Source organism: Cyprinodon tularosa, unplaced genomic scaffold, assembly GCF_016077235.1.
Source record: "Cyprinodon tularosa strain WSP-4 unplaced genomic scaffold, ASM1607723v1 ctg263, whole genome shotgun sequence".
Taxonomy (NCBI): Eukaryota; Metazoa; Chordata; class Actinopteri; order Cyprinodontiformes; family Cyprinodontidae; genus Cyprinodon; species Cyprinodon tularosa.
The window spans coordinates 344,960-363,436 of NW_024038967.1; the positions used below are offsets into that span (position 1 = coordinate 344,960).

At 38.0% G+C, this 18,477-nt stretch overlaps 1 protein-coding gene across 2 annotated transcripts in view; it reads left to right on the forward strand.

Annotated features, from left to right (window-relative positions):
* LOC119786039 (serine/threonine-protein kinase PAK 3) overlaps nucleotides 1-18,477 on the forward strand; it is a 55,032-nt gene that overhangs the window by 17,372 nt on the left and 19,183 nt on the right. The window contains exons 2-6 of one of the 2 annotated variants that reach the window (XM_038289090.1): nucleotides 11,641-11,834; nucleotides 11,937-12,037; nucleotides 14,916-15,069; nucleotides 15,162-15,199; nucleotides 18,414-18,476. In XM_038289090.1, coding sequence (XP_038145018.1) covers nucleotides 11,663-11,834; nucleotides 11,937-12,037; nucleotides 14,916-15,069; nucleotides 15,162-15,199; nucleotides 18,414-18,476 — 528 coding nt within the window. In that variant the 5' untranslated portion in view covers nucleotides 11,641-11,662. The remainder of the gene's footprint in view (nucleotides 1-11,640; nucleotides 11,835-11,936; nucleotides 12,038-14,915; nucleotides 15,070-15,161; nucleotides 15,200-18,413; nucleotide 18,477) is intronic. The other variant, XM_038289091.1, reaches the window with a different exon arrangement.

Genomic DNA, 18,477 nt, shown 5'->3' on the forward strand with positions numbered 1-18,477 from the left:
TGGTTCAACTCTATTAAAACTGTTCTAAATGGGCTGAAATGTTAATAAATTAGATTTTAATAGATCAGCATCAGATGTTTAACCGAGTTGGACTGCAAAAAAAGTACTGAAGTGTTAAAGGAAAGACACAGTTCCAGTTTAGCCATGTTCAGAGACTAGCTGATGTGTGATTTAGAAAGAGACAGTGCTTGTTTCAGGGACAGAGTTCTCACTGACTGCCTTTCCTGCATGTCAGTCTGCACAGTAAATAGGTCAGTGTTTTATGTGAGTGAAGAATCACTAATGTCTGAGCCTTCATGAATCTGCCTTTTTTAGCCATCAGGCTGCACAGCAGCCAACTGCCTCATGAGCCAGCTGTCAGGCGGGTTATTAGTAAAGCAACGTTATTACTTTTAGGTCTGCACATTTGATTTACTTCTTTATTTGTTGTAGATTTGCGCAAAAATGTTAAAATATGATTAATATTTGGTGTGGATATTAGTATTGCTAATGAAGGTTTGAAAATCCCGTTACTGTAGGATATTTCATGTTGTTTCATCATCAAGAATGATTGTTTTGCATGTTAGTAATGGGGTGTGTTGATGCCTGCCTCATTTGGTGTGCTTTAAATGGATCAGAGGTTGTTTCCCTTCCTAGAAAATAACTAGACAAAGCTCAGTTTTTTGAGGTGATGTTGATCCTCTTCCAAACGGTCTGTGGTGCCATTGGTTTCAGATATCAGTACAAACCGGTGTAGGTAACAGATCTGCTCGGGTCCTGCGCATGACAGTGATGTAATGCTACGTGATTGGCTGAACGTAGCCACATGATGTACAACATAGTGGTTGCCCAGACAACGAAAGTACATCACGCAGCATCCGTTAGCGTGTCTAATGACCGATGAAGTTTTACCTGATTGATAACAAAACTGAAAAAATCTGTTTACGGTGAACAAAGTAACTGCAAGACCATGGTATAAAGGGGGAGAGCAGGGTAGCGCTGCAGCTAGCTGTGCTCAGTAGCTAACAGGTTAGCCTGTTTTAGCTTGGTCAGTTAGCCATATTAAGCTATACTACTTTTGAATTCATATCAATAACAGCCGTTTGTAGAATAACTGTTGTTTTCTTCGCCTAAAATCTCTTTTTTAGGAGTTCCATTTGTCTTTCTCTGCCCTCAGATCTTAATAAAAAGAATACAAAAAATTTGAGACTTGTTGTGTCACCTTGTTAAATGGCAGAGCTCAGTCTGTCTTAGAAGGCAGTACTTTCCTTCAAGACTGACAATGATTATTTTCTACTTTTGGCTCCTTTAGATCGCCAATGAAATGTAAAATATGTGCAAATATAGGTAATAATATGTTGAAACTCTAAAATAGATTTGATCCTTAAGAACTGGGTGCAATACAGTTTGTCTGAGTGGAGTTGCCATATTTTGACGTCATCAGCAGATCTGACTGCCTGAGCAGATCTGGTACCTATAACGTCCCATGATGCCACCATGATTGTAAATGTACAGTAGTATGAAAATTATGCATCCTCCACTCTCTGTTGCTTAGTAACACTGATGCCAGCAATTGGTGGCTCTTCCTCAGCTTAAAGCGCATATTGTCTTTACCCCATCTGCACCGGAAACACCGTCCATACTTTAGACCAATACTCAACTTTATTTATCCCTTGGGATTTCTCCTTCAGGAAAATCATGGTTCCAGTAAATTATATAGAGTACAAAGGGCAGAGTTCAAGCAAGATTCCATTATAGATAAAATACAACAGACAATATAAAAAGAGTGTATATAGTGCAAAAAAGCATAAAAAAAGAAATATGAACATATGGAATATGTTTACCTTACATATGTTCTTGGACATTACAACTTTTTTTTAAATGCTTTTTTGTATACTATACTACTATATATACAATACACATACCATCAGCTCATGTATGTATGCACAAAAAGAAATGCCTCCTGGTCGCCATCGGTTACACAGCAACAAAGTTGATATTAGTAATTGAAACAGTTTAGTTTAGCAGGCTTTAATAATTTACGAATATACTTATTTCTATCATTCGATTTATAAATTTCTGGCTGCACTTGCCCAAATTAATCGATGTTACGGCTTTAAACATAGTTAGTCAAGGGAAATGTAAAAAGTTTTAGAAGTAAAGTAAAAAAAAAAAAAAAAACTTTCAGAAAATAGTTGTAAATTTTTGGGAGATTTTTATTCTAGGTCAGAAGAAATTTTTAGCTTTTCAGATTCTTACATTTGATTTCTGGCTTATTTGTGACAGTTTCTTTTTATAGACCTACTTGTTCCGATAGTAGCCATGAAAATGCATCTATTAATCATCTAAACCTAATCGATACCAGCATGAAGAGACACTTGTGCTGATTTCTCTTTATCAGGTTTTTGTTGTTAGTGACACAAACCCAACAACAACCTGAGAAAACCTGTTTTTGGCTTTTAGCTAGCTAGCTGCCGAAAAATTGTAAAATCTGTTAAAACATTCTGTTTTTATCTAGATCTAGGTGTTTGGGAAGGACAATTATTATACCGTATTTTCACGACTATAAGGCGCACTTAAACGTCTTTTTTTCCCCTCAAAATGTGCGGTGCGCCCTTTGGTGCGGTGCGCCCTATGTGTGTTGTAACTGCGACTTTTGAGACCACCTCATTGAGGAGATGATGAAAGAGTGGCTGAATGTAAGGAGACTAGGTGTTTTTTTTCCACTCATCACCATCGCTGTTAATATGTGACTCCATGCGTGCCCATCTCACAGCTGATGTGAAAAACATGGGGAAACAAATTAATGCTGTGCTCGCTGTTCAACCACTCGACATCGGTGTGAACGGGACGCAGCAGGTGCAGCAGAAGCAGCGAGTTTACATGCAAAGTCAATGGTTGACGCGCGTATAGGTGCAGCAAAAGGTCTGATTGCTGCTCGAGATGGAAAAATTGAAGTTTTGCTGCTGGACGCGCCGCATCAACCAATCAGAGAAGCTGATCTGGGAGCTGACAGCGAGACAGACACAGCGCTCTGATGATATATGATATTAACGCAAATGAAAAGGGCTGGATGGATGAGGAGATGATGAAATCGTGGCTGAGGCAGGTGTATGTGAGGAGAACAGGTGTTTTTTTCCACGCATCACCATCGCAGTTAATCTGTGACTCCATGCGGGCCCGTCTCACAGCTGATGAGAAAAACATGGTGAATCAAATGGATGCTGTGCTCGCCGTTATCCCGGGGGTCTGACAAAGGAACTTCAACCGCTCGACATCGGTGTGAACCGGCCGTTCAAAGTAAGGCTGCGAGCGGCGTGGGAGCGATGGATGACAGACGGAGACCACAGTTTCAGGATAAGTGGAAGGCAGCGCCGGGCAAGTTACACCACCGTTTGCGGATGGATTGTAGATGCTTGGACTAACGTGTCTGCTGGCACTGTTGTTCAAGCTTTCGCAAAAGCCGGCATTATTTCTGAGGAGCCGCGCTGCACAGAAAGTGATTCTGACAGCGAAGAAGGGGAAACTGGCATGTCTGATTTAGCGCAGCTGTTTAATTCAGAAACAGAGGATGATGACTTTGATGGGTTTGATTAATACTTTGTAATAAATACATTAATAAAGCACAATCATACTCAGTTTTGCTCCCGCTCTATTTTTCTACCTGAAAACTAAATTCAACAGCAGCCTCTGGTCCGGGTCTCCTCCTCTTCACCGCGGTGGCTGGCAGGTGTTTTTTCATCTAAATAATCTAAATCTTGCAGCTATATTTGCTGTGATCAGTGGGAATAAAGTAGTTTTAATATGTTTTTAAGTGAGAAAGTCCACCTGAAAACTTCATAATTGCAGTCAGTTCATCCAGATTATCTATTTCTGTCGGAGCCGCTCAGACCCCCACATACCAGCGGTGCACCGACAGCAGAAATCCCTTCATCAGCAGCCTCTAGGCCGGGTAGCCTCCAGGTTCACCGCGGCTGCTGGCAGGTGTTTTTCATCTAAATAATTTTAACTGCAGGCACCAGGATACCGGTAATAAAAGCGAACATATTCCGTCGGCAGGTTTCAGGATTTTAAGTTAATTTAGGAGTAATCACAGCGCTCTGTCATCTGCGATGTGTCTGTCTCACGGCCAGCACCCAGGTTTGATTAATACTTTGTAATAAATACATGAATAAAGCACAGTCATACTCAGTTTTCCCCCCGCTGTATTTTTAAATACGCAGTAGAGGTATTTAAAGGTAGTAGAGGACATGTACCTGTATATAAAAAAACGCGCCCTATAGTCCGGTGCGCCTTATGTGTGTGTTAAATACAGAAATGGGACACATAACTGAGACTGCGCCTTTTAGTACGGTGCGCCTTATGGTCGTGAAAATACGGTATTCAGCTAAACTGGAGCTACATTGTTTAGTGGAGACTGTTTCTCTTTTATTTCAGAGCTTTGGGCTATAGAACACAGGATATAATATGTTATCAAGTACGATTCTGCAATTCATCAATGCTACTAGTATACCTCTGAGATAATCAGTTTTATTGATTGATAAAATAAAATAAAAGCTGCAGTAGTTTATTAAAGTAAGATATGTTATTCCTCATTTTGAGGATTTGGTATGGGGCCACATCACTCAGTACAGCTAATACAGTTGCACAAGAAAGTATTTAATCAGCTGATTGTCCAAGTTGTGATTTTCATCATAGGTTCAACTATGAAAGATAATTTAACAAAAACGTTAAAAAGGAAACTGTACTTTGTTCTCCAAGTTTGAAGACCTTTTGCCTCTCATCCAGGAAGCTTTTTCAATTCAACTCAGTTTTGGAATAACGACTGAGAATCTTCACCAGCATATGAAAGATGGATGAACAAAAAAATCCAGGAAATCACATTTTAGGTTTTTTTTAAGAATTGATCTCTTAATTTTTGTGTTATAAATAAGTTAATCTCAGTACTTAGTAGCTTAATATTTTTTTTGGCAGTGACAAAGTCCAAACGTTTGTCAGTCATCACAAGGTCTGCTCACACTGTAGCTGGTATTTTGGTCCATTCCTCCATCCGATCTCCTCTGAAGCACTGATATTTTGGGGTTGTCGCTGGGCAACATGGATTTTTAATTTCCTCCTCGTCTGTTGGTTTGAGGTCTCGAGAATAGCTAGGCTGCTCAAAGACCTTGAAATGCTTTTATACGAAGCCACCCTTTCATTGCCCAAGCGATGTTTGGAAAAATTGTCCAGCGGGAAGACCCATCTTCAATGCCCTGGAAGGGCCTGGAAGGGCATTGAAGATGGCTGAAAATTTGGCTGAAAATTTCTTAATTTTTCCCTTTAAATTGATCAGTTGTCCTGTTTCCTTTGCAGAAAAACAGCCCTAAATCATGATTGTTCTACCCTGATGCTTTACAGTAGGTCTGTGGTTCTTGGGATGCAGCAGTTGAGTTTGTCCAAAAAAATTTATTTTTTTATTTGACCTTGTGATATTTCACCAAAACTTCTTCTAGATTATCAGTATGTTCTCTGGCAGCCTTCAGATGGGTCTGGTTGTGTACTTTCTTAGGTAGAGGGACACACCTGGCACTGCAGGATCTGAGTCCCTCTGTGCATAGTGTGTTACTGATGGTAGCCAGCTCTCTGCAGGTCATTCATCAGGTCCCTCCATGAAGTTCTGGGATTTTTGCTTATCGTTCTTATGATCATTTTGACCCCATGGGAACATATGTAGCATGGGGTTCCAGATCTTGGGAGACTTTCTATGCTCTTGTATTTCTTCAATTTCCTCGCAGTTGCTCCATCATTTGCTTTTGATTTCTTCCCAACATACTGTTTGTCTGTTTTAGATTCACTCTTCCCAGCCTGGTGCAGTTCTGCACTTTTCTTATGGTCTTGGCAATAATTGAGTTTGGAGTCTGACCATTTGAGGCTCTGGTCAGATGTCCTTTTTTTTTTAAAACATAAAGAGTTCCAGCAGTTACATTTAATCCAGGTAATGAGTGCAGGACAGAAGAGGTTCTTAAAGAAAAGTGTTACTTGTCTTTGAGTGACAGGTTGTTTGATTGTGGGTAACAAAATCCGTATTTTCCATTGCAATTTACAAATAAATTCTTCAAAAATCCTGCAATTGGACTTCCTGGATTTTTTCTCCTTATTTTTCTCTCATAGTTGAAGTATACCTACAGACCTCTCTCATCTGTCTAAGTGGGAGCACTGCCACAATCAGTGACTGACTAAATACTTTTTCCCCCTTTGTAGGTTCTTAACAGACACCACCGAGTGCTAACTTCAAGTTTTCTTGAATTCTGAGCAATCCCTCCAAACATAATTTATATAAAACCCAATTCTACTCTGCTTGTATCCAGTCCACCTTACTCTGAACTTTGCTGCGATTTGTTTCTGTTCTTATTCCCATTGCAAGTGCGTTGAAGCACTCTGTGGTGAAGTCTTGGGATGCCCTAAAATGTCTGCAATGATCGGCATTAAAAGCCAGGCCAAATCAATGGAAGAGGGACAGACAACAACAGTTTGAACTTCTTTGCTTTTTTATCTTTATTTTTTCTTTTAGAGAAGCTACAGTGGTGTGAAAAAGTGTTTGCCCCCTTGCTCATTTCCTGTTTTTCTTGCATGTTTGTCACACTTAAGTGTTTCGGAACATCAAACCAATTTAAACAATAGTTTAGGACAACACAAGTAAACACAAAATGCAATTTGTAAATAAGGGTGTTTATTGATAAAGGATAAAAAAATCCAAACCATCATGGCCCTGTGTGAAAAAGTGATTGCCCCCCTCATTAAAATATACTATAACTGTAGTTTTTAACACCCGAGTTCAATTTCTCTTGCCACACCCAGGCCTGATTATTGCCACACCTGTTTTCAATCAAGACATTACTTTAATAGGAGCAGCCCAACACAGTAAAGTCCACCAAAAGATCCTTAAAAGCTACCCATCATGCCAAGATCCAAAGAAATTCAGGAACAATTGAGAAAGAAAGTAATTAAGATCTATCAGTCTGGAAAGGGTTATAAAGCCATTTCCAAAGCTTTGGGAATCCAGCGAACCCCAGTGAGAGCCATTATCCACAAATGGCGAAGACATGGAACAGTGGTGAACCTTCCCAGGAGTGGCCAGCCACCCAAAATTACCCCAAGTGTGCAGCGACGACTCATCCAAGAGGTCACAAAAGACCCCACAACAACGTTCAAGAACTGCAGGCCTCACTTGCCTCAGTTAATGTCAGTGTTCATGACTCCACCATCAGAAAAAGACTGGGCAAAAATGGCCTGAATGGCAGAGTTCCAAGAAGAAAACCACTGCTGAGCAAAAAGAACATTAAAGCTCGTCTCAATTTTTTCCAAAACACATCTTGATGATCCCCAAGACATTTGGGAAAACATTTTGTGGACCGATGAGACAAAAGTGGAACTCTTTGGAAGGTGTGTGTCCCATTACATTTGGCTGTTTTGATGCGTCAGGACCTGGAAGACCTGCTGTGATAAATGGAACTATGAATTCTGCTGTCTACCAAAAGATTCTGAAGGAGAATGTCCGACCATCTGTTTGTGAACTCAAGCTGAAACAAACTTGAGTTCTGCAGCAGGACAATAATCCTTAACACACCAGCAAGTCCACCACTGAATGGCTGAAAAACAAAATGAAGACTTTGGAGTGGCCTAGCCAAAGTCCTGACCTAAATCCTATTGAGATGTTGTGGTATGACCTTAAAAAGGCTGTTCATGCTCGAAAACCCTCTAATGTAACTGAATTAGAACAATTCTGCAAAGATGAGTGGGCCAAAATCCCTCCAGAGCGCTGTAAAAGACTCATTGCAAGTTATCGCAAACCCTTGGTTGCAGTTGTTGCTGCTAAGGGTGGCCCAACCAGTTATTAGGTTTAGGGGGCAATCACTTTTTCACACAGGGCTATGATGGTTTGGATTTTTTTCTCCTTTAATAATAAACACATTCATTTACAAATTGCATTTTGTGTTTACTTGTGTTGTCCTTGAGTATTGTTTAAATTGGTTTGATGTTCCGAAACACTTAAGTGTGACAAACATGCAAAAAAACAGGAAATGAGGAAGGCGGCAAACACTTTTTCACACCACTGTATATATAGTTTGTTTATTGATTATTTTAGATGTTTAAATGTCAGTTTATATTTAGTATCACAAAGATAAGACTCCTTGAAGAAAATGTGCCCTTTATCTAGTGGAAAACATTGTGGTCATTCAACTTCCTGTTGGTTCAGTTCGATCTGTGCAGACCGACTCTGAGCTGATTCTGGTGTTTGGCAAAAAGAGGATCTGGGTGAATTTTAGCAGATGGCGATACACACTGCCCTGCTGAGGCAATGCAGACACTCATTGACTCAAATGGGTTCATGTTTCCATGGAATTTGGACCAGTGTGAAGCTGCCAACTGTGTAAACTGGGGTAACCAAAGCAGATTCGTAAGACACCGTATTTATAAACATTTTCAGATTTTTCCCTTAGATTTTAAATGACTCTGAGCTCATAACCTTCTAATAACCATTCCAGAACCTTGATTTTGTGTTTACGTTGCTGTTTTATAATAGTTGATTGACGATTGATTTTATTGATCTCACACTAGAGAAATTTACTTGTTACATGAGCTTAAGTAGTCAAAGGAGAAGAATTTGCCAAAGAAGAAAAAAGGTGCATGGGATAAATACAGTATATATGTGGGTCCACATATGACAGCTTTTTTTTTATTTTTTTATTTTTTTATTTAAGGATCCTAATACAGGGTTATTGCACAGGGTGTTTACATGGGTATTTATATAGATGGATATTTACATTTGTATATATAGTTATTGCACTGGGTGTCAAATATAGAGAAATAGGTTATTGCACAGGGTATTAAATAGTAATTGCAAATTATACTTTGCACAATTGCCAATCTAGTGTCTCATTGTAGAGTTTGGTGGCAAGAGATGTAATGTAAACATTTTCCTTTTTTCGGTGAGTATATCAGTTCACATATTGTTTATTATTATAAAAAGAAAAAAAAAAGCTGTCATATGTGGAGGCACTGTATATACTGTATATATCCCATGCACCTTTTTCTTCCTTTGGCACCTTCTTCTTCTCTTTTGACTATGTAAGCTGATGTAATGAGTACATTTCTCCTCTGTTAGATCAATAAAGTCAATCAATCAATCAACAATTTATTTTTAATTTTTGACAGTTTTTATGATGACATGAATCATTACTTTTTTAAACCATTACTGTGGGATTTGGTTAATCTATAAAACGTTGGGTTGAAACTCAAATGCACCATTAGATCTGCAGAGAGGATCATCTTCCCTCCATCTACGGTATAATTGGTATAACCCTAGAATCCCACATCCTCCATAGCTGCTCCGCCTCACTGCGCTCAGTCCCAGACAGCTTTCGTAAAGCAGCATCTACAGCCTCCACAGTTTCTCCCGTCTTGCTCCCCTCGAGCTCAGCATGCGTGATATTATTATCTGTTCATTTGTAGAAGCAAAATATGTGGTAATGAACGCAATAATTTAATTGAACTATAAGATGATTAAAACTCACCACTGGCATCCAGCAAACATGCAGTTTCTGTCTAAACCTTTTCTTTGCATTGTGGGTCTTTGTAATAAGGATGCTTTGGACCATACAAACTTGTTTTTTTCTCTACTACCATAGCATGCATTAACTTCACTGCGCAAACCATATTTGCAGCGTTAACTGTAACAACTACAGGGTGTTTGCTCGTCAGCCCCCATTTCTTAATGTCTTCAGTCAACCTATTGGGTATATTTGCAGCTGTCTGGCTTGAAGTAATCTTGAGTGCATCTTTGCTGCTCATTTGAATGTGAACATCACGCGCGTCACTATAAAACTAATCGATCTCATTCCCTAGAAATCGATTCTGCAAAAATGTAAAGGAATCGATTGAAAATCGATTTTTTTACCCAGCCCTAGTTCAAAGTTTTCTATCTAAGGAAAACCAGTTGATTGCATATCATTTACTCAAAAGCAATCCCCCACACCGAGCATGCATTTAGTGACAGTGGAGAGGAAATCTCCCTTTTAACAGGATGAAACCTCCAGTAGAACCAGGCTCAGTGTGAGCGGCCATCTGCCGAAGCCGACTGCAGTTCAAAGAGACAGAAGCAGACATATTTAAAAAAGTGATTTAAAAAAAGCAAACCTCTCAATCAACTTTTGTCATTCTACCCACACCTTCTTTAATGTTTTTGTCGGAATTTTGTTATTGTTGTTAATAGTTTGATTGATGACTTCATTTCAGACATGGGCAATGTGGAGTCAACAAGTCATCTCCATGTCATGTATTTGTTCTACCCAGCCACTGAAGCAGGTGAGTCCAATCTTCACCGTGAATTAACCTGTGCAGATTGGACTCACCTGGTTAATTGGCTGGGTAGATTAAATACATGACATGGAGATGACTTGTTGACTCCACATTGCCCATGTCTGCTTCATTTAGTTTAAAATATTGTTTTGTGGTTATTTTGTTTGAAAGCAGTAAATTAAATTAAAATAATAAATGTAAGCGATGAAAACTAAAGTCATATTTCTTGTTCATGTCCACAAGCTTGACTATCGAAAGTCTGTTCTTATTATTTATTGCTTCATTGATATCTTTAAAACCTTAAACAGATATCTTATATAATTATTTTTTAATTTTTCCTTTCTAAGCACAAATTGCATTTTTTTTTGTCTCATTTGTTATAAATCTGTTTTTTTTTTTTTTTTATTCCAAACCGGCTGTATTGGAAATAAACTGAGAGTCTATTGTATCTTATCAGATTTTTGTCGTCTTGGGTAACGTTTGAATAAAACCCCGAAGGCCACTGTGAAGCCAAATGTGTAATTTGCCAGAGTCGATGCTCACCGCTGAAGTGCAGGGAAGTGTGTCTTTGTTTGCTAATGTAGGTCTCCACTAAGGGGGCTGCCTGGATGTCCCGCTTTCTGGGACGGCTGTGCTGCATATCACATGATAGGCTTGGCCTCAGGGTGAGGCAGTGAAGGAGTCTTATACGGCGGTGGGATGGGTAGAGGAAAGATGAGAGTGATAGAAGGGTCTCATCATGCCAGATTATCTTAGAGTCAAAGCCTGGTTACAGATTTGGGAGTTGAAAAGATTCACTGGGTATCACACGCCACCACTGCTCTGGATACCCCAGAGTTCACAAAGCATAGGAGCATTCAGCAAGTCGTGGCTTTCCTAAACGTCCCTCCTCTACATAGGATTCCTTCTTTTCTTTAAAACTGTTTGAAGAAAAACAAACAACTCGGCCTACACAAAGAAACTTTTAATCTTTAATTTGAAGGACATCATATTTCTAAAAGCTGAAATAAAAAGACTGGTCTCCATCTGGATTTATTTCCTTGCCCAAATTGTAGTTAGTTTCAAAATATTAAGGTGAAAAAAGGATAAATCCAAAAATATTGTTAGAAATATCTACCTTATTGACCTTTAACTGTGGAGGAGAAACTCTGAAATAAAGGCTGTTGCTCCTTGTAAACACGTTTTTTTTCATTTATTCTAGGCATTTTACAGTCATTTCAATCATATCATGCAGATTATTGCAGATAATAAGTTTTCTGTTGAAGCAAAGCTGACTTGTTTTTTCCTGACTAAGATCCTGCTTCCCCCTGTGTTTCCTTTCAGGATCTTGTGAGTGCTACTAAAGATGTCTGATAGTGTCGATATTGAAGAGAAGCCACCAGCCCCCCCCTTGAGAATGAACAGTAGTTCCCGAGACTCTTCATCACTGAATCACGCATCTAAACCGCTTCCAATGGCTCCTGAGGAAAAGAACAAGAAAGCTCGCCTGCGCTCCATCTTCCCCGGAGGAGACAAAAGTGAGCTTCATCCTCCACCTTCACTCTCCATTTCATTACACTATTCCATATCAATAAATAGCAGCATTACAGACTATATGATATTTCATTTTTTTTCCCCAGCAAATAAAAAGAAGGAAAAGGAACGTCCAGAGATCTCCTTACCTTCAGACTTCGAACACACAATCCATGTTGGCTTTGATGCTGTTACAGGGGAATTTACAGTAAGTGTTCATTTCAGTTGACAAGCGGGTCAAATATAGGAACTTATTATGTGCCTATAAAACTAATCCAGGAACCCAGGCTCATCTAGAAAAAGGATTTGCTCATATGACTTTTATTGACATAAATAATTATTTTGTGGCAAAGCAATCGTCATCTTTACTGGGTGAAAAAGAGATTATTAGAAGCAGAACCCTTTACTTTGAAATAAGTGAAGAGAATATATAAAAAAAGATCTAGACAGCTAAAAAAACTAAAATAAAATAAATTTAAAACATTTTAAACTCTGAAGTTGTCCGTATGCGGCTTTTTGATAACATTTAACTAATATAATCAAAGGTGCTGTAGTAGCTAGTTACATTTATTCAATTAATATCAGAAGAAATTCATTTAAAACAACATTTTGCAGGAACTAATGCAATGACATGTATATAAGATGTTACAGTAGTGCATAATCAACATTGATCTTTTTATTAGTTTTGCATATTTCAAATATTATGGAATGTAAAGTGGAAGTCTCATTTCAGCCTGCTATAAAAACCAGCTTTGCTCTGAGGTAACAACTATTTGACTTTCAAATGTTTGGTTTATGCCGCCAGTGACATCAGTGACAAGCATTTCCTTGTTCATATCTAGTTTATTGTCATTTTCTCCATGCTAAAGTTCAAATGTATGCTGACTTACCCCCCAAAATACTGTTAGAATATATGAGTCAAAGATGGCACAGAAGAAGAATATTTAAAGCTAGTCAGTATGCTGGTGGCAAGCAGATTCCCATTTTAGCTGTTCTAACACTCTCTTAAGCTTATTTCATGCTTCTCTTGGAGAACAGAGTGAATTACTGTTGATTTGTCCCTGAATCGCTATCCAAGAATCATATTTCCCGAGCCCCCTCTGACACCATAATGCAGCAGAGGCTATTTTCAGCCAAGAGATTAGGCTTTAAAGTGTAAAAATGTTCAGAGAAAGCGGTGAGACGACATGGATAAACACTGATAAATGACATTTGCTCTCCTTTAAATACCATCTATTTGTGGGGATTAGATTTACACAAACATCTATTTTACATTTCTATCCTGAACAGGCCATGAACATCAAAAGTGACCTAGAGAGAAGGTGCTGATCATTTCATTTCAAACACGGTTGACAACTAAACATTTAAATTTAAAAGTAGATGTTATTAATCACTGCATTAAAGGATATGTGACCACATGCTGCCATCTCTGTCAAATTAAAAGTGTTTCTACTTTGGCTCAGCCCGGATTACACAAATTATTTATATGCGCTTAACTTCAAAGACTTTTTTAATTATTTTTTATATATTAAATTAGAATTTTTATTAAATTAAGGCACACTTGCAGGTGTATTTTGAAGTAACACCTCAAACAGGCTCCTTCCTTGTGTGAATAATAATGATACTACATTTAATTTATACTGCACTTTCTCAGAAGATCTCAAACTACAGCTAAAAAAGAGAGAAGCATGAAAAAGCTATTGTGTGATAACAGGTGAAAATGCCAAAAATGTTTAAACAAGAAATTTAGGAAGAAAATTTGGAATTCCAACAAATCTAGTTTATCTTCTTAGAAAATATACCATTTTCTATTTTCCTGATACAAATATTGTCAAGTTAATGATCTATCTATTTTATGCATGTATGCACTCTATTGAAATGTTCTATCTACATTCTGTTTAGGAAGACGACAAACTTAGAAATACAAATGTTTATGTGCAAAACGTGCATGGTTAGCCTGCAGCAAACTTGAAAGTTAGTCAGTTATGGTTAAACTTTAATTAAATGTTTTATACGAAAAATAAAATCAAGTTTAGTCATTATGTGTTTGTTTCACGCCTCTAACAGCAGTCTATGGGAGTTGGTTTTGTACTTACAAACTCCAAGTTCTATGCCCTAACCACTAGGCCACCACTCCCCATTAATGATGCTCAATTAGAAATGGGCAGACCTATTTAGATGTCATTGTATTTATTTGTTATTTAATATTTCTTTTAATTTAATAGAATTTTTTTAATTGGCCCTTAAAGGGGTCATATAATGATTATATAGGGTATTCGGTGCTGGTCCTTAAGGTCTCTGAATAGGGTGTGTAACATTGGTTGGGCTGAAAATAGCATATTTGCTATTCTATGAGCCCTAATGCAAGCCTGGTTATAGACCCTAGAATGAAACGACAGGTTTTCTTCCTTTTATGGTATGCTCATGAATATTTAGATGAGCTGTGCTCTGATTGGTTGGTTTACAACGAGGGAAGCTGCTGAGCAAAGATGCATCATAGCAACAAGCACTCACTCACTGAAACATCAAAATTGTTTATATGGTAGGGTGACCAGACGTCCTCTTTTTCCTGAAAATCAGCAAGCACCAATTCAGAACAAATATCATCCATAAGGCACTTTACAGAGACATTTTAAACAGACCATACAGTCAGATTGGTTGAAGGTTTTCTATCATTGAAACCCAGATGATTGCATCTAGTTGTTGACTTTGCAGGATCCACTCCTCTTGGATGAGCAAGTGACAACAGTAAATATTTCATTGCATTGTGTAAATCGCTCTAAAGCAATCCCTCATATTGAGCAAGCATATGGTGAGAGTGGAGATGAAAAAGTTCTTTTAACAAGGAAAATATTCCAGCAGAGCCATTATCAGTGTCAGTGTAAGCTGCCTTCTGCAGAGGGTGACTGAGGGTTCAGGGAGACAGAAGCAGACATACAAAAGGAACAAAGAAGCTCTGATCAATAAATACTTTCTCTCTAAGAAAAGGTAATAATAAGCTATTTCCATAACTGGCTCTGTTTAGGAAAGAAACAGTTAAGCAACAACACACGTTACATTTTCCTGTCAACGTGTGACCTCTGCAGGGAATCCCAGAGCAGTGGGCACGGCTCCTGCAGACTTCGAACATCACCAAGCTGGAGCAGAAGAAGAACCCACAAGCTGTGATCGACGTGCTAAAGTTCTACGACTCCAAAGAGACGGTCAACAATCAGAAATACATGAGCTTCACTTCGGGAGGTAATAAAATACTTAAAATCAACATTAACATGAAAAGGAAATATTCTTGAAAATGATAAAAATCTTTACAATCTCTCTTTTTTTTATTTTAGATAAGACAGCGCATGGATACATTGCAGCAAATACTCTGGTGAGTTTTTGGATATGTAAAGCTTTGTTGGTTTGTGTTGTTTTTTCACCTACACTGTTTTATAAATGTGATTTCAAATTCGAGAATGTAGAATTTTAATATGATATAAAACCTGATAATTTATTTACTTGCTTTATAAAATGTCTTTATATAAATGCTAACATTTTTCACAATAACCCTAAAATCAGAGTTGAACAGGTAAGTTGGCAACAATTAATGTAATATTTTTTTTGAGTGGGAGCGAGGGGGTTGATGTCTGCAAAACATACTTACAGATGCACCACTTCCACACACATTTCTTCCTCTATTAGACAAAATGTGTTCGCTTGCTTCCTGGTTGCAAAATTCCCTTAATTTTAAACACAACAGTTTTGCAGTTGCAGCACAAAACAAAGTGACTGCAGAGAGAGGTGTGCTGCCTATTGCTTGTTTTTTTAGATCCACTCCCAAACTTCAAACGTTCACAGACAAAACCATCACTGGAGGCTCAGCTGTGTGTAGAGAGACTCCCACTGTGTTGACCTCAGCTAGCTATGCTTTGTATGCCTCAGCCTGTATTCAATGGGTGAGGAAGAAGTCGAATACACTGCCCCAGGAAAACTCTGCTGGGATCTCTTCATGCAGGGCCAGTGAAGGGTAAAAGGGTGTGGTGGTCATCACGAGGCTGTTATTCACTGAAAGCTTTCTAAAGCATTTCAGTTTTCAGTAGCATACAGTAGTGACTCAGCTATCGCCTTTGAGGTCACTGAATTCTTGAGCCAATATAAAGAAATTATCATCAAAATTTGATTTCAAGAAGCAAAGATGTACTGCAGTATCACACTGCTGATGATCTCCAACCGATTATCGTCCAAACTGCTTTGCATGTGGATGCCACAAACTTATGTGTTTTGCATTGGCAACTAATATAAATATCTAATACTACCAACGTGTGCAGCATTATTAAGAAATACGAATCATATTTAAATCCAGCATTAGGGGTACGTGATGCAGAGCTATCTAAGGTTAGGTCAGACCTAAGTCTAGTTGCTAAAGTTTAGATTTGGGCAGTCTGCAGCTTTCATATATTAACTTCACCCAGGATTAAAATTAGATGACCTCAGTTTTGATATCTTTTTTCGTCATACTAAAAATATAAATAACTGTAGCTTCTCTTCATTAAATTATTATTTTCAAAATCTTTTTGTAAATCACTTAGGGCCAGATTTTCAGAAGGTTTCTGTCCTAAGCTGGGTGCAAATCAGTTTGAAGTTGCAGAGCAAATCTTTAAAGAATGTGCAAAGTCATCTGCGTTTGTAATTCAGTAGTGCAAACCTTTTTCTGCACGTGCCTTTATCAATATGCGAAGCATATTCTACACTAATTCATTTTATTTCAGTTTATAGCACGTTTAGATAGGCTACTAGGTGATCTAAAATATTATTTATTGTTATCATTATTTTTGAATGATAATTATCATTATGTCAATGGCTTTGAACCTCATCTTTCTTTTACTACCAACCTAAAAATGCCTGTATAACATGCAATCTGCTCATTTTAATGGGGGAAACCAAATCAGTTGCACATCTTTGTAGCTCACCAGCTGCACACCCATTATTAAAAAAATAGCACGTGTAATTTAGTGCCTATTATTTGGAGTCTTTGAAGATCAGGTAGATAATGTTTTTCTTTACCTGCCCCCTTCCCAGTTTGCTCTCCTGTCCAGGGGCGGCAACAGGCACTTCCACTTCACAATCAATGAGGAAATGCTGTTAATTCCATGTAGTTTGCGTCAGTTAGCAAAATATTTGAACCTTCAGCCTTCATCAGTGAAATTTAGAACTTTTAAATACAATGCTTTATAAAAGTATTCCCACCTCTGGATATTTTTACTTAAAAAAAACTCAAATATTATAACCTTTAATGTATTTCGAGGGGATTTGATGTTATATACCAACACAAAGTGGGGAGTTACTGCAAAGTGGAGGAAAAATTATACAATACTGTGAACATTTCACCTATTTTTTATACATTTTTCTTTTACAAATGACATAAACAATGTTAAAAAACTCACTTTTGTTAAATTAGGATAGTCATAATCCATTATTAGTCATAATTAGGATTTTTTTCCTAACAAAAGATGCTGTGTCCAACCGCTTATCCCTCAACATGCCATCCCCACTGCGAAACATGTGGGTGGCAGCATCATAATGTGGGGATGCCTCCCTTCAGTGGGGGCAGGAAGGTCATTGGATTTGATTCAAAGAGGAATTTTGCAAATCAGATGGTAACTTTGCAGAGGAATCTGTTAAAAGACTTCCGACTGAATATTTATTTTCTGAAAATCAGCCACTGCCCTTTGTTTTGGTCTATAATATGAAATCAACAGAAGTTTAAGGTGTGAATTTTACAAAATGTCGCAAAGTAAAATTAGCATAAATGAATACTTTAGCGGGACAGTACTGGGATGTCTGTGTTATATGATTACCAACCATAAAATTTTTTATTTTTATTTCTTAATATGACTCTTAGCTTTATTCTATTTTTTTTCCAACAGAAAAAGTATAACAAGCTAGGCAGAAAACTGCAGTGTTACCTGTTTAGATTCAGTTTTACCTAAAGATTAAAGACGCCATCCAATAAACACAGAAACAAAACCAAAACCTTCTTGACACCTTTACATTATTAAGTAAAGTGTGACCTAATTGTGGTTTTCATTTCTAAAGGTTTTACAATAACAAAACTTCTTATCGAAAGTTAACTCAACAGTAAAATCAGATCCAGTCAGGACAAATTATTTCCGGAATCTGACAAAATACAGGTTCTTCAAGCAGCAGTAAAACGCAGACAGCAGGGAAAGTGGTTATGGAAGTCCAGAAACAATAACTGACAGTTATCTATTTTCACTGCCTATTGACTGCCTAACTTAAAGGGACAATTATTGGTGCTTTTATACATAAGTTATAAGGTTTGATTTTGATACATGCATCCTGTGACTTATCTTGAAGAAGAGAGGAAAATGATGCTCTGAGCAGGTGGCAGTATTTTATCCCTACCAACGGCGTCCCCTCATGTTGTTTGTTTGGGGATAATGTAGAAACGTGAAGCCCAACTCCTCAGCTGCTACCCCTCTCTGCTCCCCACCCTACCCTCTCCTCTACAATATACACCTACTCTCACTCACTGTATGGGTTTGTTTTAAGTAAATCCTCCCATTTTCAACCTTCACATTCAGAACCGACTGCTGTCTTCTGGGCCTCCTGTCAGCCTTAGAACCTGCAGCGCATTATTTGACAAGG